The 24811-nt window shown below is 46.1% G+C and overlaps 2 protein-coding genes across 2 annotated transcripts; one reads left to right on the plus strand and one right to left on the minus strand.

The window, feature by feature from the left end:
- Window positions 1–398: 398 nt before the first annotated feature.
- On the minus strand, window positions 399–4081 carry MED21 (mediator complex subunit 21). Its single transcript, XM_036405036.2, has 4 exons — window positions 3985–4081; window positions 3605–3719; window positions 3275–3375; window positions 399–1117 (listed from the first exon to the last, which is right to left on the minus strand). Exons 1-4 carry the CDS (start codon window positions 4024–4026, stop codon window positions 941–943), a joined length of 435 nt encoding a protein of 144 aa, XP_036260929.1. The 5' UTR covers window positions 4027–4081; the 3' UTR covers window positions 399–940.
- A 1060-nt stretch (window positions 4082–5141) lies between these two features.
- TM7SF3 (transmembrane 7 superfamily member 3) lies at window positions 5142–23183 on the plus strand. The gene is made up of 12 exons (XM_036405069.2): window positions 5142–5259; window positions 10913–11067; window positions 12886–13036; window positions 14641–14761; window positions 15269–15440; window positions 15748–15925; window positions 17188–17274; window positions 17682–17762; window positions 18471–18623; window positions 19704–19801; window positions 20362–20524; window positions 20986–23183. Exons 1-12 carry the CDS (start codon window positions 5190–5192, stop codon window positions 21246–21248), a joined length of 1692 nt encoding a protein of 563 aa, XP_036260962.1. The 5' UTR covers window positions 5142–5189; the 3' UTR covers window positions 21249–23183.
- Window positions 23184–24811: the final 1628 nt, after the last annotated feature.

Below are 24811 nucleotides of genomic sequence, written 5' to 3' on the forward strand. Positions count from 1 at the left end.
TTCAAATATCATAAGAGACACTAGTATTTCTCTAGTCCTACAACAAAGAGCAGAAATTAACTCTGTGATTGAGTGTGTGAAGATAAATACACCTCTGTAGAGCACCTTGGGGACAGTGGGAATCTTGCTGCTTAAGATCACAGCATTCATATACCAGCCACTGCTTACACTGAAAAGCAACTTTATGTAATAAGCTATTTTCAGTTTTCTCACTGCTGATTTTTATCCAGTCATCCAATGCTTCCTCATCACTGCCTGCTTTAGAGGCACTCACCAGTTGCCAAGAAAATACAAAATATGAGTAAAAGCAGAGAAATAGCACAAGCAAGAGCAAATGTGTCAGTGGCAACAATGGACTCAAAGGCTCATTTGTGAATTACAAACAAGAAATGTCAATATCAGACACCTGCAGGTTTATTTCTTTGTAAATGCGATGCCAATGACAAGAACAATCGCCCTGTAAACATCAGAGTTTACTTATCCTTTCATATGCTCTGTAAAGAGTGGTAAAGCAGCCAATCAACATTACCAGTGCTGTTAATTAAAACATGACCATCACTGCATTCACAACACTGTCTCCAGGGGACTCTGGCCAACTCCTACGTGTCTGAGGCTTACAAAAAAAAAAAAACATACCACGACCACAGTGGGATTAACTTATACAAATACTTATAATAGGTAACAAATTCGATTGAAGTCGTATTTGTGAACAGAAAGCCCCTTTCAAGTCAAAGAAACATCAATCCACGCCGATCCGTAACAGAGCCCCTGTAGAAGCGTTTCTCACACAAAACCCGCAGCCGAGCGGTGCCCAAGCCGCCGCTCCCGACGCGAGCAGAGCGCGGGCAGCCCCGCGGGAGGGCCGGGCCAGCCCAGCCATTCCCGGTGTATCCAGAGGCGTTCCCGAGGCTCTCGGGCAGGGCCGCGCTGCCCCCTGGCGCTACGAGTCGGGCAGGGGCTGGCTGTGGGTGCCGCTCCGCGTCTTCAGCTGCGACTGAGCGATGTCGGCCAGGGCGCTCTGGATCTTCTCGAGCAGCACATCCCCGCGGTACACCACCTCCTCCAGCCGCGCCGCCGCCTCGTGGTTCTCCTCCTCCAGCCGGTGCAGGCTCGCAGCCTTCAAAGCAAAACCGGGATCATGCCCAGAGATTTCTGGCTGTTTATGTATTTTTCATATATTTGTACCTCTGGATACTACTATCACATAGTCCTAGTATTCTTCCTACCGTTTCCCTTTAGAACAATAAGCTAACCCTTCTAATGCATACTTGGAACTCTGTTCAGTCTTATTCTTATGAAGAAGAAGCCTGACTGGGATGTTTTGTTTTCCAACCAGAATCTGAGAACACACAAGAAATGGGGCAAAGAAGCCCCTGGAACAACTCCAATGGGGCAGAATGCAGGGAAAACTACCTAACCAACTACTTTTCTAATCGGCAATATTTATTAGATATGCTAATTTGTTAAACTCATAAAATTGTAGAAATCTGATGCTGGCTGTGCCCACAACCATTGGGACACCTGGAAGCTTCCAATAAAGGCCTCCTTTTTATTTTACTATTTTAACACTCTTGCAAGAGTTTGCTCTTTTGATATTAGGCAACAGGGAAAAGCAAGGATCTTCAACAGAACCCTGAAGTGACTTTGCTACTCAAGGATACTGAGGAAACAGCTGGTGCTCCCTAAAAAGAAAAAGGTTCTCTTGTTTAATAGTTGACTGCAACTAATTCACAGATAAGAGCAGAATTTGTACTGTCAACTTCACCAAAAGGGAACTCACAAGGGGCAGGTAAATTGTGCTGAGCATTCATCTAGCAGCTCCTTTTATCATTTAAGACAAGACTTAGATCTGAAACACACACCAAGACAACTTTAGTATAAACAACTTTTTTTCTAGTTTCTAATTAACCAAGTATTATCTACCACTTCTCAACTAAACCTATAGTGCATATTTGTGAGTGTTTCAAGCATCTTCAAAACCATTTATTTGAAGACTATCAGAATATTTAATACTGCACCAAATTAAGAAACAGAAAATAAAAATCTAAACTGGAATCCAAGATAATTTATCTTAAAATCACACCAGACAGAAAGTATCAGAAATTTTTGTGACATGAAGTTCTTCATTAAGACAATAAGAAACTGTTGAAGAATCACCTCTAAGGAAAGCATGTCCCTACTGGATAACCAGCTCCTCCTGCTGGAGCACCCTGCTTTGCCCACACCAGCTGCCACTTCGATCAGACCCAGCTCAGTCATGGAATAAACTGGAATTTGTCTGCAGCAGGCATTCTATCTTCAGCTATTAAAAATGCACTTATAGGAAATTATGCTAGTGTTAACGAGGCCAATTAGGATGTTCAGCAATTACTGTGACTAGAAAAGTTCCCAAATTTAACCTCCTCTGTTTAAAACCAAACGTGATGCCACTGCCAAATCATTTCTCTTTGGCCCATTCGCTGTCAATCTTCGGTAAAACACTTCTGAATGGTTACAGAGTATCAATGCAGGTTTAAAACTTCTAGTGATCTTAAAGGTGCTCATCAGGTTTGTCAGGTTTGTATTCTACATCCTTTATGCATTCCAAAAAGAAAATACGCGATGGAAATCCAGCCATTACAAGTCAAAAAAAAAAAAAGAAGATGGTTTTAATAGGTAAAATCTGTGAAATGACAGGAAAAAAAAAACAAAAACCAAGTTTGACTGGTTCAAAGGAATACTCCTTGTTATTAAAAAGTGATGGAATTATTTTGTGACAGAGCTGAAGAACTTAAAGAACACCCTGCAAACTCTTTAACCAGAAACAAAGTGGAAGAACAAAAGACTTCTGTAATGTTGGTTCTGCAACTACAAAATGAAATGTAAGAAATGTGAGAAAATATGAATTATTACACAAGGGGAAAAAAAGGAATAAAACAATGCACAAAGCATCAGTACTGTTATATTTGTTCTGTTAATATTTGAAAAAAAAAAGGATGAGCAGTTTCCAGTATAGTGATGGCATGATAAAATCACCTTATTTTTTTTACATTTTAATAGAAAACTAAGTCTAAAATATTGTCACTGATTATAATCTTATTTGGAACTAGATGCAAGTTCAGTATTTCCACTAAGCCTACAAAGTGCTTACAGGCTACCCTCATGAAAAATTCAGGTTTGTACTAAAATCACTTTTCAATGACCTCATGGCTTAGAGATGAAAAAATGTGTTAAAAAAAAAGGAGGAAGTTTGCCTTCAGGAGCGTTCTAATACTGGAGTTAGGAAAACTCCTACCTGCAAAGCTGCTGTGGATTCTTCACTGGGCAGGGAATCTATGAGGACATCGATATCCTTGGCAGTGCGAGCAATCAGAGCTGCGAACAGCTGGGCATACTCTGCACAAAACACAGCACAACTCAGGCAATCACTCAGGGAATTAAGAGAAACAAACACAACTCTGCTGTCACAATGCTATGCAGAAAGTGCAGCCGACATCCACTGACGACTTAACCTCCACCACTCCACCAGCTAAGGGGGAATTATTTGCGAGGCCGGATTTTGCATTCCCGAGCGCACCGGGCCGCAGCACGCTCATGTGCAGGGGACGCAGGGAGCCGGACTCACCTTCCGTGGGGTTCACGGGCTGATCCTTGTTTATGGCCGTCTGGATGTTGCTGAAGGAGGCCGGCGGGCCGCACTGCTGCAGCACGCCGATGGCGTTACAGAACTGGTCCGCGAGCTGCCGGCACCAATTAACACGGCGTTAATCACCCTGCCCCACCGCTACAGCCACCCCCGGCTCCCGGCGCACCCGCTCCCGCCCAGCACCCCGGACGTGTGGAGGGTGCGCACCCCACACCCGCGGCCATTCCCCAGGCCGGGGGACTGCGGGCAGGGGGCCGCATCACCGCACCCCCGCACAGGCGGCGCAGCCCGTGCCGTGCCCCGCGGCCCCGGACGAGCGGAGGCAGAGGCCCGAAAATGGAATGTGAGAAATGCCTCACCGAGTTGACGGCGTCCTGCAGCTGTGTCAGCCGGTCCGCCATGGCCGCGCCTCAGTCGCCGCCGCCGCCCCTGAGGCGCGGACCCGCGGGGCGCGCGCGCCGCCTGGCGGCCGGGAGGAACGGTTGGGGGAAGGCGGGGAGAACCCGGCCTCGGCGCGGCTGCCCGGGGCGGCGCTGGAGTCACCGGCCCTGAGGGTGTTTAAGGAAAGACTGGACTTGGCACTCAGTGCCATGGTCTGCTTGGCACGGCGGTGTTCAATCACAGGTTAAACTTGATGATCTCAGAAGTCTTTTCCTACCTAAGTGATTCTGCCACGGCCTGAGCAGCTTTTGCTGTGCAGCAGTCTCTCTGATCCCAGCTGAAGGCCATAGCAGTGCTCCACTCCAGCCCCGATCTGAGCAGGGAAACGCCAGAGTGTAGTGTTCCCAACAAGCCAAATCAGAGACAGCATCCGGCCTCCCAGCCCAGGGGTTGGAGAATAAATGCAATTTGTGCCAGTCAGTTTGTGCCCATCTTTCTTATCTCTGACAGCTGGGTACAATGCCAACCTTCTCCCAGGTGGACCTTAGAGGTCATCTCTTTCCAAACTCCTGCCACTGGCAGGGACACTTTCCACTATCCCAGGTTGCTCAGAGCAACCATCCAACCCGGCCTTGGACACTTCCAGGGATGAGGCAGCCACAGCTTTCCTGTGCCAGGGCCTTGCCACCCTCACAAGGAAGAATTTCTTCTAATATCCAATCTAAAACTCAGTTTGAAGCCATTTCTGTTATCCTGTCACAACACGCCTTTGGAATTAACCACTCTGAAGCCTTGTCACAGATGCTGCGGGTGCAGCAATCATACAAATTTTATTATCTGCCCAAAGTGTTTTCGCGACGGCACGGCTGGGTGAGGATTTTGTTTGCTGGGAAGTGGGGTCTCTTCACGTCCCAAAGTTAAGCCCCAAGTCCCAAACTGCCGGTCCGAACCCCACCGTGCATTTTTAGGAGTTCGCAGCTGTTACTGCGGCCAAGCGCTTCCCCTCCGCACTCCCACCGCCCTTCCCGGCAGGGCCCTGCCGCAGGTGCCGGAGGGGGCGGGAGCGGCTCCATCCAGCCGGGCGGGCGGGCCCCGCCTGCGGGCCGCCCCCAGCGCCCGCCCCGCCCCAGCTGCCCGGCCTTTCCCGGCCTCAGCCCCCCTTCCCCGCTCCCTCCGCGGCACCATGTGGGTCTCGCCGCGCTCCGCGGTGCTCCTGCTGCTCATGGGGGTCCTGCGCCATGGCGGAGCCTCAGGTGAGGAGCGGGGGGCGCGTGGGGCTGTGGCCGCCATTAAGCGGCCGGAGGAGCCCGGCTCGTACCGGGAACCGCGGGGCTGTGCCCGGGTCGTGTCCAGCGGCGGGGGCTTGCTGCCTGCCAGTGCGGAGCCTCTTGGGGCTTGCTGCGGCTGCGGAGCCTTTTGGGCTGTCCCCGGTGCTGGCCGCTGTCCGGAGGGATGAGCAGGAGTGCGGAGCATAGCTGCCTGCGGCGCTGTAGAAGCGATTAGTGATTATCTTAATCTTTCATATGGACAAGGAGAGCCACCCTTTTCCCCCGCTTTCCCTCCCTATCCACTTTTTTTTTTTTTAATGCCTTAATTGCTATGGATGCCATAATTTTAACTGTTTCGTGGATAATTCGGAATCATTTTAGGTGCGGTACAGCTGATGCGGCTGGTGTAGGGCTGGATTCCCCGAACAGAAACAAGGTGATATTTGCTACCTATGAACATGAGTTTGTTTACATGGTAAGGGGAATATGGTTAAAAGGAGGTTTGGTTTTGTTTGCTTGGTTTTTCCACCCTGACCGTGTACAGGTGTGCATGGGTTCCCACCACCCTAGTGGATGGTGGGTTGAAAACCATTGTCGCTATAAAACTATGGAAAGGAGCAAAACCTAGAATTTGCAGCTTGATTCCTAAACTTACTTTTTGTCTGTACTGATGTAATCTGACTTTATTTGGCACGGGCTTTTTTTGTAATTTCTCTGTGTTCCTGCATGTGACCAAAATAGGAGTCCAGAGTTAAGTGTGCTATAATCAGTATAGTTTGGGAAGATTTACAGTCCCTTTTTTTTTTTCTGGTTAAATTCTTATCTGTTCAAATAAAGGAAAAAATAAACAGTTTCCTCTCAGAGATAATTCAGAGATAAGCAATCAGTCCTTTGTATCAGGGCTGATGTAAGCCTCCTCCTCTTAGTTTTGCTTTATTTTTATACTTGCTTCTAACCATAGACTCATCGAATGGTTTGGGACTCTAAAGCTCATCTCATTTCAACCCCCCTGCAATGGTCTAGTGGACCCCTTCCACTAGACCAAGTTGCTGAATGCCCCACCCAACCTGGCCTTGAATGAATGAAGCTTAATTGTCCCAAAGGAGACTCTTGGGATACTTTGAAGGGCTGCAGGACAGCATTTGGAACCAGTCCCGGGTGTGGAAGGCTTCTCTCTGCCCAAGTCTCATGCCCAAGATCCTAGGGGAGAGCCGAGTATTCCCTGTTTCTTGCAGGACCTAAAAGCTTTGGCTGTGCACCTGATGGTCACACGCAGGTGTGAGAATGAAAGCTCTGCTTTCTTAGACCTTGATGTCCTTAAGATAACTTAAAGGATGCTAACAAGCAGTTTGTCTCCTGGACTTGATGAAAATGGGTCATGTGTTGAGTAATTTTTTTTACAATATGTAAAAAGGCAAAGCAACTATGAGACTAAGCAAGCTGTTTTGCCTTGAAGGAACCTGTTGCTGTTTTTCCTTGCACGATTGAGGGTGGAGGGGGAAAATATTTCCCTTGTGAAAATCTAATAAGCTGTGTAATTTGTGTACTAGAGTCTAGCTGATCATTAGGGCCTTTAAACAAGGCTACTTGCTTAATGGTTCACTGATTTGAAATTGTCTTGTGCTTATTCAGTTGTGGACACCCACTTTGCAGGGATGGGCTCTGCTAACGCCTAATCCTTGAAGATCCTGCTTCATTTAAAAAGTGCTGGTTAGTAAAAAACTTTGCATGATGGCCTGTGTTACCTCTCTGGGTTTCTGATGGTCTGCAGCTCCTCAAACTTGGTCTTTGTGCAGAAGTGTTTTATACATTGTGTTTGTTGCCTTCCAGGGAGCTCTGTCTTCCTGAGGAGGAGTTCAACTGGCTGTGTTTGCTACATCCCAAGGGGGCTGTTTAGTTTTGGAAAAACTAAAGTGAATTTATACTGTAATCAGGACTGAGCGGTGCTTTTGTAAAGGGAGCTTATCTGGGTGAAACTTGGAAACTTGTTTGTGCCAGCTATTTAATCTATGCAGAGATGATACTTTAGAAGTTCACACAAACCTCTTCCCTCACTTTTGAGGCTGTAAAGACCTCTAGCCTGGTGAACAGAATAGTCCTCTGGGATGGGAATGGTGCAGATGGTGACAAGCCACCTTCTGTGGTATCTGCTTTAAGCATCAAGCTGTTCTAAGCATGAGTCTCAGTACACACACAGTCAAAGTTCAGAAGCTTTCAGAAGTATTCCTGCTTCTTTTGGGAGCTGGGTAGGTGCTGTATTTTTTGGGGGTTCAGTAGTGTGGGAAGACAGACCCTGTAGCCAGACTCCCATGATCTGGGTCTGCATGGCCTTACAGGTCTGATAGGATATGGCTCCAGGCTTTATTCTGTTAAGTAACTGTATGCTAATGTTTTTCTTACTCAAACTGGTTGTTGGTCTGAGCTTGCACTTCATCTTCATTAAATGTCTTCATGTGACTACTTGTTGTTGTACTCCCTGCACTGGGAAGTTCTCCTTAGCTCCTGGAGTTTGCTTACATCAGGTTGTTTTGCATATCCACTGAAAGGTGCTCAGCACCCAGTAGAAATGACTGCACAGAACCTCTCTGAGGGAAGCATAGTGTTTGAGCATGGCTCTGCAGGTGAAGACTGTTCTGTATAGGCAGCAGGGGCATTTCTTCAGTTGTATTTCTTACTGGAAATTGGACTGCTAGGTGTAATTAAGAACTCTGTGTGGTTAACTGCTCTGTGGTGGTGGGGAGTAACACTTGGCTATTGGAGCTGGAAATGTGGTTTACTCAAAGCATCAGAGCAGCCAAGAGCTTGGCACTGAATCAGCACAATGGAAACAGTTAAAACTGGGTGTAGCCTGTTGGGGAAACTGTGTGTCACAGGGAAGGGATAACAAGCGCAGAGGCTCTGGAATTGTTTTGTCTTGTTTTGAGTTAGGAATAAGGACTTCTGATCTCAGAAGAGTTTCAGGAGGTTCTATTTCTTTGCTGTCTTTACTGGCTTTGTCCCTCATGTGAGAGAAGAGGTAGTGTGAGGTGACAGAGTGGGCTGTTTGCTCTGTTCACCAGTTCTGTGTGCAGGACTAACTGTGCTCCAGTTCTGGTGCTCTTTATGGAGTAATACATGCTCAGTGCTCCATCTCTGCTCTGCTGCTGCTCGGTTTCAGCAGTGCTGGCTTCCTTTCACCATCTGTGTAGTTGATAAGCTCTGTAATAGTTTGGGTTCCTCTCATGTATCTAACCCAAAATTACTCTGATGTGCAGTGACTGTTACAGTCCTTCCTACAGGGCAAGGAAGAGAGCATATACTGACACTTTGGAGTGCTTCCAGACCTTCACTGTTGGAAGCAATAAAACAAGTTGGGATGCCTGGATTTTGCTCCTGTCTCTGTTGCTGACTTGTTGGATCAACTCTCTCACTTGTGAGATGGTGTTAAATGTGCTGCTGGTCCTGCAGACCTGCCTGGTGGGCCACCTCTGGGCAGATCAAGCTTGCCCAAAGGAGAAGGTTGCATGCTGTGACCAGCACTATGTGGTCATTGAGGCTCTGTGTCCACCTTCAAAGGATGTTTGACAAGACAAGACTTGTCTGATGGGTGTAGATGTTCTTCATCCTGTGTCTCTGCTCTTGTGCCCAGACTTTGGGATAATGTGTGTCACATGTGCTGTTCTCGGAGCAGTTATGCAAACAGAAAGCAATATAGAACACCATACCTTAATTCACCACGCTAATTAAACTTGAGAGAGTGCCTCTGACATTTAGAGTCTCATGATCACGCTGAAGTAGTGGCTGTGTGTCCTGCTGATGAATCTGTCCTTATTTATGCAGAGGCCCCTGGGTATGGGTACAGAGTGGAGGTGAGAAACAAGGCGGAACAATGCAGCTTTTTCCCCTTGATGTAGATCACACAGAGAATGTGTATGGTCTCAGCTTTTTTCTCAAAGAACAAAAGTGTGAATGTCTTGGTTCAGGAAGCTCTGCTAAAGTTTTTAAAGATCAAAGAAAAATATTTTTTGTGAATTGTAAGCATTCACTGTAAATTTCTGAATGTATCAATGTATAGTCTGTGCCTTCTGAATGCTTTTCTTTAGCATTCATACTGCTACTTGCATTTGTGATAGAACTTGAGCTAGTGAGGAAGGATCAGAGGATAACTGAATGCTGCTCAAGGGACTCTGAAGAATCAGAAACTGAAGGATGCACAAATTTTTTTTGCAGTTTTAATTTTACATTACTGTGTGAAAAATTGATGTAGAAGCTTCTACCTTAACACAAATTGCAGATGATGGAGAAGAAAAATGGAGCATCTTTCTTTCCTCACAAGTAGTTTATGAACCCCCATATTTTAGCGGAGGTTTTATTGGTGATGCAGTACTGGTATTAATTGAATTTTGGGAGTGAGCATGTAGGTTGAAGTTCCTTCCCTCACTGTATGGAGTGGAGGAGGCATAACAGCTCCCCTCTTTTAACATATCAGGAGGCCAAAACACTGGCCAATGATGCCAGTTCTTGGCAGAAGAGAGAGAAAAGTAACAGAAAATCAGTCAGAGTACTGGGTATAGTTTCAGGTAAGTAAACTGTCACCCTCCCTGTGGAATGGGAGCCCCTCAGTGTCACCAGCAAGTGTCCCTTGGACGGTGCTGCTGGTGACTCTGTTAGGGAACTCGGCAATACCAACCCTTTCCACCAGAGGCAACTTCACTGAGGAAGTGTGTATGTTCAGGCTTGATAAGTTTTGGGTCTGTTTGGGTACAGAAGCAGGCAGAGGAATTCAGGGAAAAGCCTGAAAGGCATTGTGCAGCCTGGCTGCAGCCACCAACCAAAGAGCATCTTGTGGCTTCTATGTGGCTGCTTCGCTTTCCTGCCTTGGCATCCCCTGTCCCTGCAGCACAGTGAGAAGCCAGGCTTGCTTGCAGGACTTGAATGACAAGCCAAAGCTGATTCTCAAAGCTCTTGTATCCTAGGTCATGTGGTTCTCTTTAAATTAAAATGACAGTGGATCATGGGGTTATGCTCATTGTAAGAAAAAATGGTCTGGGTTGTGTCTAGGAAAAATTAGTCAGATTTTTAGGTCTAGAGATGGGGATGTAGCAGTCCTAATGATTAAAAACTGTTTGGCAGCAAAAAATGTGGAATAGCTGAAAGTGGGTAAATGTATGTATGTAAACTACAGATTTGACTCAGTCTTCTGGAACTTGACTTCAATTCCCATGGTTTGTAGGAATTCACCTGAAAAGTCTGATGGATATTGTGCAAGTTGGCTGGCTGGTACAAACATACCTGCCTGTATTTGCCAAAGATCAGGCAGTCTTCAGTATCTTCTCTTACTGACTTTTTGGAGTGTAGCTGGCTGATTGGCTGAGCTGTATCAAATCCTTACTCCTGGCAGGAAGCTCTGTCCCTGTGCTCAGGTGAGTGCCAGCTGCAGGGCAGGTACCCTGGCTGTGCCTGTGTCTGCAGGTACAGCTCTGTGTGCAGCAGTCTCTGAAAGCTTGGTACAGCTCACAGGATGAGAGCAGCACGAAGGAACATCCTGCTCTGCTCCCAGCTGATTAATACTGGGCTACTGAAAACTTCCAGGCTTCCCTGGTAATTGCTTCCCTCTGGACCAAAAAAGCCCTTTATCTTCCGTTTTTTTGTAATGCAGGTCTTCTTGAGCTCTCCTTGGGAAAATTCAGAAATGTGCTACTTAACCAGACCAATCCAGTGGAGGCTGTAATCAGGAACATCGCCAGCAATGTGACTGTGGTTATTTTTCAAGTGCATGCCCAGCAGAATGATGTGGTCATATCCTTTGATAAGGTAAGAGTGTCACTTCTGTTAAGTGCTGCCTGTCTTTCAACAAAGGACTTGGCTGTGGTACATGTAGGACTAATGGACTGAAGCTGTATAAATAAAGAGTGTCTTTTACCTGCTTGGCTTTTAGACAGTGTTACTGTAGCTTCAGAAATCCTTTCTCGTACTTATATGTCATAGCTGCTATTTTGAAAGACTGAATGCCAAAGGAATGTCAGAGCTGGCTTGAAAATGTTTCAAGGCTCTTTATTTGGTGGAAGTGGTGCTTTTTGTCATGTGGCTCTACTGACCGTTGTCCATCAGCTTGTCACATTAAAACCAGATCTGTGCAAGTGTTTGCCAGATGCACCAGTTTGGGATGTTTAGTTGTCTGCTGTTCCCATGGCTTGGATTTAACCAGTGCAGATATAATGTGTTGTTATCCCAGCTCCTTGTCCTGAATCTAATCCTCTTTTGGGGTAACACATGGAGAAATTCCTCTACATACTCCAGTGAAAGCTGCTACTTCTAGACAGCAATAGAAACATTCCTGCTGCTGTACCCTGTATCTCAGTAATGATGGGACAAAATGAGTCAGTAAAATACTGATTTTGTTGTGGTGGTGCTGGGAGGCTCTCACTGGTATTTGAACAGAACATGGACTAAGCTGAAGATGGTAGATGGACATCTGATGGCTGCAATCCAGTTCCCCTCTCTCCAGCAGCATCTTTGAAATCAGAATATACTAAGTGCCAAGAAGTATCCTGGGAAGCTTAGAAAATGTAGACCTGTAACACAAGTCACCCAGCTCAGCCATCCTTGTACTGGTGAAACAGCCAGGATTACAGGGCTGAGACATTACTGTTACACCTGTTCAGTCTTTGCTTGCCATTGGTAGAATCCTCTGCTGCCAGTTCAGATCCTCTTTGCATTCATGGCCCTTACCAGGCCCAGGGCAGAGATGCATAAATGCAGCTGTACTGCTTTTAGGGCTGTCCTGCCTCTAGAAATATGAAGTTGAGCCAGACCTTAAAGTCTGCCATGTCCAATGTGCTTCCTTGCAGCGTTGCCTTGGGTAACTGTGGCTGCCTTGGCCAAAGGCACTTTCCATGCTGAAAATGTGGCTGCGGGTCAACTGGCTGTTCCAGCTGTGAGATTGTGATACTGTTATTGCTGCTTATCTTTCCCTAAGAGCTCTGGTTATGGAAGGGATGGTGGTGCTGGGGATTGGGTCAGTAGTTGGCCTGGCCCCAAAAACATCTGGCATTGCTAGTGTTAAGGAAGCTGTCATACAGTCATGTCCATTCTGGTAGAGATAGGAAAGTGCTTCTGTATGCTGGTTGCCAGAACACTTCCTTGCTGCCATCTCACAACATTTTGTGAGGGATACTCAAGTTCTTTTACATTTTTACTAGTCAGTCTATTTCCAGATCTACTAGCTGGATTTTGCTGCAACCTGCTTGTGATTATCAGCTCTTTAGGAGTCCCACACTTGTCACTTGGGTTTTTGAGCCTGAGCCAAGGCAGTGTGTAGTGTCAGAGTTCTCTTTTTTCACCAGCTAGGGATGCCATCCAGAGGGACCTTGACAGGTTGAGAGGTGGGCAGACCTGGTATAGTTCAGCAAGGCCAAGTGCAAGGCCCTACACATGGAGCTGGACAATTACAAGCACAAATACATTTTGGGCAGAGCCTGATCTGTTGTAACTGGCACTGATGTATGTTCCTGGCAGGTTTGTGGCAGGAATAGCCTCCTGTGATATTATCAAAATACAGGAATGTTATCAAACTGTGATAGGAATCGTCTCAAGAAGAACTGTTTGTTTCAGTAATTTGTTTCTGTGCAGACTCCGTCGGTGAACAGCTCAGGAGTCGGGGTGGACAGAGGGCTGGTGTCCGTCCTTCGGCCGGAGCAGACGGTATGCACGTGGTACCTGCGTGCCCTGGCTGCCGGCCAGGTGCTCAGCACCGCCATCTCCATCCCCTACATGGAGAGAGGTATGTGCTCAGGGCATGCCAGCTCTGCTCAGGCAAGTCATCTCTGGAATGAAGTGTTGGCCTTTCAGTCTTACATGGTAGAAATCTGATGGAGATACCAGAAATTCTTTTGAAAAGGGCTGAAAAGGTTTTTATTGTCACTGCTGAATTGTGAGTTGTGTATTGGAGGTACTCTGTGGTCTTGCCATGACTTAAGCCTTAGAATAGAAAACTGCTGTGCATGTGATTATGGAATCACACATCTGTTTGGATTGGAAGGGGACCATAAAGATCATCCAGTTCCACCCCCTCTGCCATGGGCAGGGACACCTTCCTCTAGGTGTCCTCCCCTGAGGTTGCTCAGGGCCCCATCCAGCCTGGCCTTGGACACTTCCAGGGATGAAGCATCCACAGCTTCTCTGGGCAACCTGTGCCAGGGCCTCATCACCCTCACAGGGAAGAATTTCTTCGTCATATTGATGCCTTGAGAGGCTGAACCTGGAACAGAAACTAGACAGAGCTAAAGGAATAAAGTAGGTATTTATTGAAATGCCTTAATGGATATACCTTGGGCAGTACAAGAGCCTGGCCAGGGCTACAGCCAAGATGGACCCAAAATGGTCACAAAATGGATGACTGGTCACGAGATCTCACACTTTTATAAGTTTTAGTCCACTTGCATATTGGAGTTAGTTGTCCAATTATAGCTTCGGGTTATGAAATCACATCCTCCTTGTTGCTCTTTTCAGTTCTCCATTGTTTATACTTTCTGGAAACTTGTAACGGTTGTCCTTGGTCTCAGGCTGGAAAAGGATTGTTTTGTCTACCTACCCTGCAAAGAGAACTTACTGATGCCTAATATGAAGCTCAGAGCTACACACCTAGGCAGCAGAGAATCTGAAAAATATGAAAGCTAAAACCCAAGCTATCAATATCCAATCTAAATCTACCTTCCTTCAGCTTAAAGCCATTACCCCTTGTCCTGTTATCCCTAGGCCCTTGTAAAAATTCCCTTTCCAGTTTTCTTGTAGGCTCCCTTCAAGTATAGGAAGGTTGCTGGAAAGGTCTCCCCAAAGCTTTTCCAGGCTGAACAACCCCTACACTGAATCTTGATCATAGGAGAGGTGCTCCATCCCTCTGGTCATCTTCATAGTCCTCCTTTGGATTAACTCCAGCAGGTCCACATCCTTCTTGTGTTGGGGTGGGGTCTTGCCAGAGCAGACTGGAGGGGCAGGTCCCCCCTGCCTGGCCCTGCTGCCCTCTCCTCTTTGCATGCAGGATGTTGGTGTCTGTCTGGGCTGTGAGCACACGTTGCTGGGTCATGTCAAGCTTCTCATCAGCCAACACTCCCAAGTGCTTCTCCTCAGGGCTGCCCTCAATCCCTTCCCCACCCAGCCTTTGTTTGTGCTTGGCATTGTCCTGAACCATGTGCAGGACCTGGCAGGAGCTTGAATCCTTCCATTCCAACACTCCAGTCACTGGAGTCACTCATGTGTGGGGACCTGTCACAGGCTGCAGTGAAACCCTTTTGCTGCCTGCAGGGCCAGGACCTGATGATTTTCTGTGCTCAGCAAGTGGATTGTTCCTGCAAGTGTGTAACTGCAGTCATGTTCTCTGTGTTCTAGATCCTGTTCCTGGGGGCTGCAATCTAGAATTTGACTTGGAAGTGGATCCAAATATTTACCTGGACTACACATTGGTTGATATACACATCAAGTTTGCCCCTGCAAACTTGGGATATACCAGGTGTGTGGAGAACTTCAGTGTGTTGAGCAACACCTTCTGTCCAGTATTGGCCAAAAGGCTAAAATAATACCCTGCTGTAACAGATGAACCATCCAGCTGCTGGCAGGAATCTTGTTTGCTGCAACAAATGTAAATGGGGAAAAGGAGGAGGGGAAGAGGTACTGCATGAGGGAGATAAAGGTTGAGAGTTACATCTTGTGGGGGAGGTTATGCAACTTCAGAAATGTAAGCAGTCAGTAAATACTGGATCTTTCCATTCCCTGTAACAGCTTAATTTGTTTGAGAAGCAATTGTATGTTACAGCCAGTTTTATTTCTTTCCTAGTACTAGAGCATGATAATGATCCAGAGTTTTGTTTAACTTGAGACTTCAAGTTAAAAGGTGTTATTTCCTGAATGGTGCCTGGTGTCACAAGTGATAGGCACGGAATGGAGAAGACTCTTCAGGACTGCATGGAAAGACAAACAGTAACGCTGTGGTCTGTGGCTGATGTGTTTTTCATTGCAGAGGAGCAAGCCCCCCCTCCTGTGATTCAGGGACTGGCCAGAGCTCCCGCTGGCGGCTGCGCTACGAAGTGTACCAGTACTTCCTGCCCGAGAATGACCTGTCCGAGGTGGCGCTCATGAGCCACATACGGAAAATGTCCGGGGTGCACAGTGTCAAAGCCAATGGCATTAAGGTGAGCCCCAAGCACTGGGTGCCAGCCACGTGCCTGTGGGGCTCTCTTGTTGTCTCCTCCCCTGTGCTTATCTTCCTGGAGGGGAGATGTGAGCAAGCTCCCTGGCCCTGCTGGGGAGTGGAATGGCAGCCTTGCCTGCCTCGGAGGCCAGACCTGGGTCAGGCTGGTAGGGAACATGAACTGTGCCCTCAGGTAGGGAGGAGCAGAACAGGAGTGGGAGAATCTTCTCCCCTGACAGAAAACACAGTAGTGCTGGAGGGAAGGGTTCCATCCTGTGAGCCTTTAACACAGATATTTACTTTTCCAGATGCTTACGCTGACAGCTGATGACAAGACCAATGTCTACTTCTCCTCACTTCCTGGGCAAGGTGTGATCTACAATGTCATAGTGTGGGATCCTCTTTGGAACACTTCTGCTGCATACATACCTGTGCATACATATGCCTGCAGTTTTACTGACCTGGTAGATAACTGCTCTTCCCTCAGTAAGTTGGGAATTGTATGTCCTTGCCAACTCCTCTGTAGCTTCTTGTGCTCCAACATGCCAAATGTGCTTTAAGATTCTTTTTCCAACGTGTGCAGGAGCTATTTGTTTTACACTGTGTATATTTTGTTACTTCAGCGAAGTCTCCTTCTTGATGAGGGAGAAAGTCTAGAATGATGAAGTAAGACTAAGGAGAACCGTTAGCAATCAAAGGTTTAAGTTAATGGAGGTTTAATATGTGGCTTGCAAATGTAACTCTGAACTCTGTAGTGCCATCCTAGCTTTGTCCATTTCAACTGGATACATAATTTCAAATAATTTGTAGGACTATAGATGCTGGATGTGAAGCTGAGCTAATAAAACACAGACTAGATTAGCCTCCAGCCACATTTTTCTAACTGTGCTGGTGCTAACAGAAATCCTGAAGGTATTTTGAAAGGAGGCAGTCATCTAAAATAAGAATGAAGATAATGTCAGCTGTAGTGGAGTGACTACCAAGTCATGCTGCTTTGTACAAAGCTATATAATGATGGAATTTGTGCAGACACAGCAAAGCCACCACTCCCATTATGAATACAGAAGGGACACAAGTAATTGGTAGAATTTGATTCATAAAGTAATATTTGTTCTCATTATTATCTTCTTATATACTGTAACACAAGTGAGTTTTGTCAAACTCAATGTTGTCTTATGACAACGTGAGACAAATTATCTAGGCTAAATTTCTCTAATTCAGAGCACATGGAAAATATAGTTTACTTCTGCAAATAGCTTAAATATTGGTAAGAAATTTAAGAGAAGATGGAGGTGAGCTATAATGGGATGCTGATGATCATTTTTGTTGCATGGCAAATGTATGAGAGGGAGACAAATGGTGAAGACTGCAGTGATTAAGCCTATAGCTGCTGCCTGTCACTAATCCCATAGCATTGATTTTTACAGATGACTGGATGTCCCTTTTTTAAACCTGAGTAGAGACTTTTCTGGCAAATTTATATCTGTATTATAAACAAGTTACATCTACTTACAGAAACTTCTCTTGAATAAGGAGGAAGCTCTTGATTTGTAAATCAGTCTGGGACTATTTCAATGTTCTGTTGGAGATCTTACCAAGCCAACTTTTAGTTCAGGCATTGCAGATCTGACAGAGTGGCAGCTCTCAATTTGTCAGTAAAGTTTGTGACAGCAACCTGACCATACCTTAATCTCTTTGTTGGGACTACTAGTTGGAATGCTCTACTAAACCTGTCCTTCTTCTTGTAGGTAAACTCTCTACCAAAGTATTCTTCACTGCTTTTGCTGTTCTTGGTCTTTTCACCTGCTTTTTTGGACACAGATTCTGGAAAACAGGTACTGAATATTTAATTTCATAAATCTGGTTGGAACTTCATAAATGTTACTCTGTGTAACTTAGAATGATGGTGTTATTACCGAGATTCACTTCATAGTGATGCTGTGCCAGTTAGGCCCACTGCTTTGTTTTTATGGGCTCTGAGCCTTTAAGCTCAGAGCAGGAAGTTTTTGGGATGCAAAGAATAGAAACCTAGAACTAGGGTGCATGCTGAGCAATACAGTATAAATATGTAATTTTGGACTATCTGTAGTGCTTGAGGACACCCCTGTCAAGAAAAAATATTGTCTGGCTCTCCTTTTTTGAGCTGCTATGTTCCTTCAAACATCTTCATATTACAATGAGGAAGATCCACGGAAGTGGGCTTGGTATGAAGCTTGCTAAATATTTTTTCCTTTTTCTCTAGATTTATTCTTCATGGGCTTCATTGTCGCAGCATTTGTCTTCTTTGTGTTCATTACCAGGGTAACTGACCTTAGCTATGATGGTGAGTAGATCTGTCAGGATATCCTGTGCTCTTCCCAAACTCTTTTTAGGAACCCTTCAGGTACAATCTCAGTTGTGCTGTTGGCCAGCCACAGGAAGGGGTAGCAGGGTGATGCCTGATTGAGCTCTGATTGCCATAATAGCTGAAAATGCAACGGAATAAGTGTTCATTCCAGCATCACAGTGATGCAGAATTAATAGCTGAATTTAATTTCAGTATCTATCCAAGAAGATTAGAGGTGTTTGGGAACTGTGGGAATTTGCAACATACTTTCTTCCTACTTTCACAATGCATAGACCTCTGTTCCAGATCAAATGTAGGTTTCATCTGTAAAGTGGAAGTAGGTGGTCTGCACCCAGCTTGTCAGACCAGAAAGAATTAGTTCTTTCTGTCTGTGCCACCTCACAGAATTCCTTTTTTTGATACATGTGCAGTATCTTGTAGCCACCTGAACTCTCTGAGAACTCAGGGAACTGATGTACATGGTGCCAAGGGCTCCATTCCAGCCCCCCTGCCACTCTTTCAGCAGCACATCCCCAGCTGCAGGCTGGCATCTAAGTGAAGTGCATGAAGCACGTTCTGGTACTTTTTTTGTCTCATGCAAACTCACTGAAAAAAGCTAAACATGCATGTAAATAAAGCTGCTGAATATGTTCCTGCAGGAACTGAAGCTTCCAGGGTGCTGGAATTTTCTCTTCTCTCTTTCAGTGCGTCTTATTTTGACGGCAGTGGCTGGAATCATTGGAGGCCTGCTCTTGGTTGTGAGCTGGTGGAGATTTGGCTCTGTCCTGCTCAGCATGTTTGTTATTGGACTCGTGTTGGGATTTCTCTTCTCCTCAACACTCTTCTTTACCCCCCTAGGTAAGCACTGTAATCCTCTGCTTGGTGAGTGCTGTGTTCCCGCATGCTGCAGGCACACTGCAAGGCTCAAGAGTGAACGGCACTCTCTGGTTTATCTTACTGGGATGTTTAAGGTTCCCTTTCCCGTGCTGGGAGGAATAGAGATGCACCTGAAAGCTTCTTTTTGCTGTGCTGTAATTAAAAGTACTTGGGGAAAAGGGAACTGATTGTTTTGCAGAGAACTTGGTGACTCTACCTACTTAACCTGTGTGCCATGTCTGTAACACCAGCTCTGCTCCAGGCATGCACTTGCTCTCTTGTTCTCTGTCTAGAACAAGTACCAGTAGAAAATCTACAGTCTAATTTGAAGGCTTCAGGCATAAAGGCCTTGGACAAATTGCTTAAAAGCCAGTAAGCCTGCTGAGCTGGAGTCCCTCTGGGACATCAGAGCATCAGCTATTGTAATTTTCAGTCTCAGAACTTCTCCTTTTGAGGTCCTTTGGTGGGACAGTTTTTTGTTCTCCAGTCATCTGTGTTTGACTCAAGCCATGATTCTGTGGTAATCCATGCAGTCCCTGGTTGCTCTTCATTAAAGTGGAACAGTGACTGAGCTGGAGGTCAGCTTATCCCCTCTGTTGAATCCACAGGCCTTAGAAGGCAGGGGGAGCAAAGAAGGGTTTGAGTGATTTAATTTTCCTAAAGCCCAGAAGAATTTGTTGCCTGGTGGTGTGGTGATGGCTACATTTGCACCATACTCTGGAGCCTGATGCAGATTTTTAGTTTGGAAACCCACAGAAGCAACAAAACAGCTTCTTATTGGGCAGCAGTACTCTGGTGCTTTTAATTCTTACAAGGTGAGAAACATGTACCTTGTTAAAAAATTGTTCCATGGACAAGATCTCAACTAGGACAGTTTTTCTGTTCTTGATTAACTGTTCCAATACATCTTGAACAGTCAGGATTTGAACTCAAAAGCTGGGTTTTCAACAATGTACTCCAGGTATTTCTGAATGTACAGAGTTTTGGGGGGAAAAAGCTGACTCCCAAACACTTGTGAAAAAAGAAATGTTTCCTTCATTGCTGAATGTGGTGTCTTGGCAGGAGACTACAGGGTCTTCCGTGACGATGTGGTGTTCTGGGTGACCTTTACTTGTGTAGCCTTGATGATTCCAGTGCTTTTTGTTGGCTGCCCAAGAATTGTAAGTAACTCTGCTGTCACCTCAGAAGGAGGGAGGGAGAAGGGGGATCAGACTTCTTAGTGCAAAATGTCGTCCCATGGAATATGTACAGAAAACTTAGCACACCTTTGTGAAGCTCTGCACAGGGCCAGTCGCAGGCAGTTCCTGTTTAGCCCTACTTGTGCTAAATGGTCCAAAAGCTAAGAAATTACTTATTTTGCACGCAGCATCCACTAAAACCAGCATTTAGTTGACTCATGCTATCTTATCAACTTGGCTGGATAACAGGTGTGTGCAGCTGATTTGTCACAGAAGAACTGATAAAAATTACAAAATACTTGTCCAGAGAAGCCGTGGCTGCCCCATCCAGGCAGTATCCAAGGCCAGGTTGGACAGGGCTTGGAGCAGCCTGGGGCAGTGGAAGGTGTCCCTGCCCATGACAGAGAGTTGGAACTGGATAGGCTTTCAGGTCCTTTTCAATCCAGGCCATTCCATGATTCTATGCTTGTACTGTCTTAGGGAGGTGGGGAATAAAGATTGTTCATCAGTCTCCTGAAGCTGTGGTTTTTCTCCCTGTCTAGCTGAACATCTTGGCTTCTGGAATAGTGGGCTCTTACACGGTGGTCCTGGCCGTTGCTTGTTACGTCTACACAAGCCTTGCTTACATCACCTTAGACCTGCTCAGAAGGGTCCTCAACAATTATTTCAGCAGAGCTTACACCAATGTGCCTTTTCAAAGGAATGGTGAGTCCTCCTGAGACTTTATTCTCCTTATCACTGTCTCTTTGGTTCTGTTGTAAACAGTAGAGTAAGGGCAGGAAGGGGATGGAAGGAGAACACAGTACAGTGTGAGATTTAACATCCACATGAGAAATTTTAGTCCTTCAAAAGCAGTACTGAGTAGACTCATAGGCAGGAACCTTCCTGCAGGTGTTGTGACAAAGGCCCTTGTGAAAGGTGCTGCTCAGACTTGTGCTGGCAGCTTGCCGAGAAGTGTGCAGAGTGGGCAGTCCAAGGCCTAATACAGTGAAGAGACTCTTCCCAGCTCCCTGTGTGTCCTGGCCTCTGCGTGGAGTCACTCTGTGTATCTGAGGATGTGGGGATGATACTTCATTCCTATCTGTCACAAAACTAGTTCAGTGTTTGTGTTTGGGAAAGCAAGGAATGTTCTGCTTTGCTACAGGAATCTGTTTCTGCTTTTCCAGACTTCATCATCCTGTCAGTGTGGGCAATGCTGGCCCTCAGCGGGGTCACTGTGCAGCTCCGCCGGGAGAGGAGTGAGGTGCCCTTCCCACCACATCCCTATCTCACCTGGAAGAGGGAAAGGGAGCGTAGAAGCACCAATGTCTTAGACCCCAGCCATCATATCCCTCCCCTGAGAGAGAGGATCCACAACAAGCTGCTGCATATCAAAGAGTTCTTCCAGAAAGACCAGCCAGCTGGGGAGAGAACTCCACTTCTTCTGTAACTTGCCAAATAACTGATGGGAATGGAGAGGGGGAACTGGGAATGGTGAGATGATTACCAGTAAGCAGCCAGTGGTGCAGGATTTACCACTGCTAATTTGTCCTGCTGAATAAGAGATTGCTGCTTGGCCAGCTTAGCAGAACAGTTCACTGTCCAGTACACTACATGCTGTTTGTGACTCCTGTGGCACACTCTGCCTGCTGCAACCTGCTTGTGTCCAGCTGCAGAATCCTGTACTTGTAGCCAAGGCAGGCATTGATCCTGTGGGGTCCACTTTGCTGTTTGGGTGCGTGGAATATCAAACAGGCCTTGGAAAGCAACCTGCTGATTGTTCCTTGCTTGTGGAAATGTCTGCTGAGGCAGTGCCCCACTCGCTCCCAAGGGTGGGCAGCCTCTCCAGCTGTGAGGGGAGGGACAGGGACTGGACATACAAGGAGTTCTACCAGCAGGAACTGAGCATCTCCTTCCAACAGGTACAAAACGTGTGGCTGCAGACATACTGGTTTCCAAGAAGTGTTACTGAACCTTGCAAGCTGAACTGAACTGAGAGACTTGAATTGAAACTGCACTGACTTAACTGTTGTATGTGTGCACTGTGGGGCTTGGGAAGGGGGACTGATCTGAGACAAGAAGACTTTTTCCTTTGCTTTTGGGTGGTTTTGTAGCGAGTCAGTCATCTGGTCTCTGTGCAGAGATGGCTGCTAAGAGAACTCAAGAGGTTTGTCTCCCTGTTTGCTTTCTCAACAGCCTGTGTCTTGTTTCTGCTCTGGTATAGTATCTTTTTTTTGATGGTGCTGTCATAAAAGAAAAAAGGAAATATGGTCCTTGTAGCCAATTGCAATTTTTTCCCCCTGGAGTTGGCTGAAACACTAATTATTTATTTTTAATCATCTTTTAATTTTGCCTTTAAGGGGTGAAAACAGCATTCAGCTAGCAAGATACTGACCAGGAACCTTGCTGACTGAATGTGTTCCTTACCTATTTGAATTGCATCTGCCCAAAGCAGAATGTAGTATAAAAACAGATGAGGGACCAATCTCATGTGGTGGCTTTATGCTCTTCCTCAAAAAAAACCCCAAGAGCCATTTTCAAATGTCACCTGGAGCAATGTATTTTTGGCTCATCCCAAAGAGACCTGAGGGTGTTTTACCTGTGCTTGTCCCTTGTGCCCTGTCCTGGTCTCCAGTGGGGGTCTGTCATGCACTGCTGGATGGCTCAAGTCTCACATGCTGTACCATGACACAAGGTATGGTGACTCTGCCTCCTTCTCCCTGTGTCTGAACCTTCAGTGAGGGCAGCTGAGTGCACAGTCCTGCCTCTGTGAGGTGAGTGGCTGCTCAGGTTCCTGCATGGAGCCTCCATCAGGGAATTCCCCAGGGGCAGAAGCTTAAGCTCTCAGCCACCCCTTTAAATTCTTGGTAGGAAATCTGTAAGAAACCGCTCTTTCTGAGGAAACTGGCAAAATAACTTTTTCTGGGAACTTTGTTGGAAATTAAAGCACCCTGGCATAGACATGAATGACTTTTAAATGGCTTTTCTTTAAGGAGTGAGAGCTCAAAGACAGTGTCCGAGGTTACTGAATCCCTCTGATGTTTAGAGACAAACCCCATCCTTGCTTGGAGCTGGACCATCTGCCTCAAACAGCAAAGCAAGGCTGAAGTCCTGTGGTTTGGCTCTAGTTTGCCTGTGCTGTTGTGTGGCACATGGGGTGAACAAGGAGCTCTTCCCTGGGTCTCTGCCCATCCTCCCTGCACTCATCCTGAGCATGTCTCTGCCATGTGCCATGGCAGGCAGCAAACCCTTCTGTGGTATAGAAATGCTCTTAAACATGTTTACCTTGGTGGGGTTTTGTAACTGCTGCGATTAACATTGTGCAAGAAACAAGTTTAACTTTAATTTTCTATATCTTTTATAATAAAGATGTCTTTTCAAAGAATATTGAAACTAAAGGGTCTCTTTGAATTCAATGATGCTTTTACAGTTTAGCCTCTGCCTCTGATCTTGTATGGAGAGTTTGCTTTGAAAAATTTTCTTCTGGCCAAGGGCTGAGGGGGGGGAGGTTGCTGGCATTGCAGTGACACCCAGAGGCTGAGTGTGTGCTCTGTGCAGCCACTGAGGGAAGCGTGTGCTCCAGAGAGGCTTTTTGTTTTGAGAGCTTTGTCAGATGAGGCTCTGGAGAACAAAGAAATGGTTGTCATCCCCTTGCCTGAAAACTGGTCTGCAAGATCACATAGTAATCTTCTAGCAGAAGTGGGCATTGAACTCTTCTTATGAGATCCTGACTTGGAGATTGTATTTCCCTTTTTTGGTTCTGCCAAGAAAAGGTTCAGAAATTTTCTCCCATAGTCCCTAAGCCACAGTGATTAACAGTGGAGAGAATGCATGAACTGATCCACTGCAGTGTTGAAAGGGGTATTTTCAAGTCTTTTGTGTACCCCTTGAAAATCCAGGGTCTGTTTAAGGTCTCTTTAAGGTCCCATCCAGCACAAACCTTTCTATGACTCTGTGATTCCCTTCTGTCCTTGCCTAGAGCTGTCCTTGATCTGGAAAGGCTTCCAAAAAGAGGGAGCCCCTCCAGAAGAATCAGTAGACTCCATTTCAAAATGTGCATTTTTCACTGAGCCTTGGAGCTTTTCATCTCTCTGCCTTCTGACCTGTCAGCAGCTGTAGGTCTGCAGTGATCTTGGCAGTGGTTTTTGGGGAGCTTTAGTGGAACTTTGGTTCCTGGTTGGTTTATCCAGTGAAGAGTCAGCATAAGACACTGAGCCTTTGGGTATGCAAGGTGAGTATTGTGTTAGGTTATTGTGCCCTTACTCAGGGGCAGGAAATGCATTGATATATTGATATATCCAGATTTATTTGGATTTTGTCAATGTCCATCTGGTTGCCTTCCCCTCCCACATCCTGGATTAGTAGGCTCTGGGGTCTGAGTTTTCTCTGGAAACAACAGCTCCTGTAATACTTGTGTGTTCAACAGATGCTTGTTGTTTATTGTATTTATTTTATTGCTCTCAGAGTCTGTCTGCTCCAGGCAGCCAGCTGACTCCTGATGAGCATGAAGGGCTTTGTGCTTCCTTGAACACTGGGATAAGTCAACTTCAAACCAGAGCAATAAACAAGCTCATTTTGGGGGCGAGAGGGAGTGGCAGGAGAAGAGGGCTGTGTAAAACTTCCCTGCCTGCTTCAGAACTGGATCTTCACACGGCTGCCTCATCAGAAAAAGCATCAGATATCTAATATGCTCAAAATGAGCTGGATTCGATTTTTTTTTTATCCTGAATGTTGACGGTGAGGGGGAAAGCCACATGCAGGAAGCAAAGAAGCACAGATGGAGAATTGTAGGAGGCAGCTGCTGTTTGCTTAGCCAGGAATGCAATGAGTTGTAGATGATGAGTCATTTAAAAACGTGTTTGCAGTGTTCCTGAATGTAGTATTGGAAAAGGGAAGGTGTTGATCACCCTGCATCCATTGGTGTGCTGTGCTAAGCTTCCAAGAACTGACTTCTCAAAACCAGCTCTACTGCTGCTCACTGCTGGAAGAGCCACCTCAGGTGTATGGATTGGG

The sequence above is a fragment of the Molothrus ater genome, chromosome 5 (genome assembly GCF_012460135.2).
Source record: "Molothrus ater isolate BHLD 08-10-18 breed brown headed cowbird chromosome 5, BPBGC_Mater_1.1, whole genome shotgun sequence".
NCBI lineage: Eukaryota > Metazoa > Chordata > Aves > Passeriformes > Icteridae > Molothrus > Molothrus ater.

Excerpts from the sequence above, each read along its gene's own strand:
- MED21 (XM_036405036.2), bottom strand. The coding sequence starts at position 4,026 with ATGGCGGACCGGCTGACACAGCTGCAGGACGCCGTCAACTCG. Across the intron at positions 3,720-3,984 it reads TGCAGGACGCCGTCAACTCG|CTCGCGGACCAGTTCTGTAA; the intron begins GTGAGGCATTTC and ends TGGTGCCGGCAG. Across the intron at positions 1,118-3,274 it reads AATCCACAGCAGCTTTGCAG|GCTGCGAGCCTGCACCGGCT; the intron begins GTAGGAGTTTTC and ends TTTGCTTTGAAG.
- TM7SF3 (XM_036405069.2), top strand. The coding sequence starts at position 5,190 with ATGTGGGTCTCGCCGCGCTCCGCGGTGCTCCTGCTGCTCATGGGGGTC. Across the intron at positions 17,275-17,681 it reads ACACAGATTCTGGAAAACAG|ATTTATTCTTCATGGGCTTC; the intron begins GTACTGAATATT and ends CTTTTTCTCTAG. Across the intron at positions 19,802-20,361 it reads TTGTTGGCTGCCCAAGAATT|CTGAACATCTTGGCTTCTGG; the intron begins GTAAGTAACTCT and ends CTCCCTGTCTAG.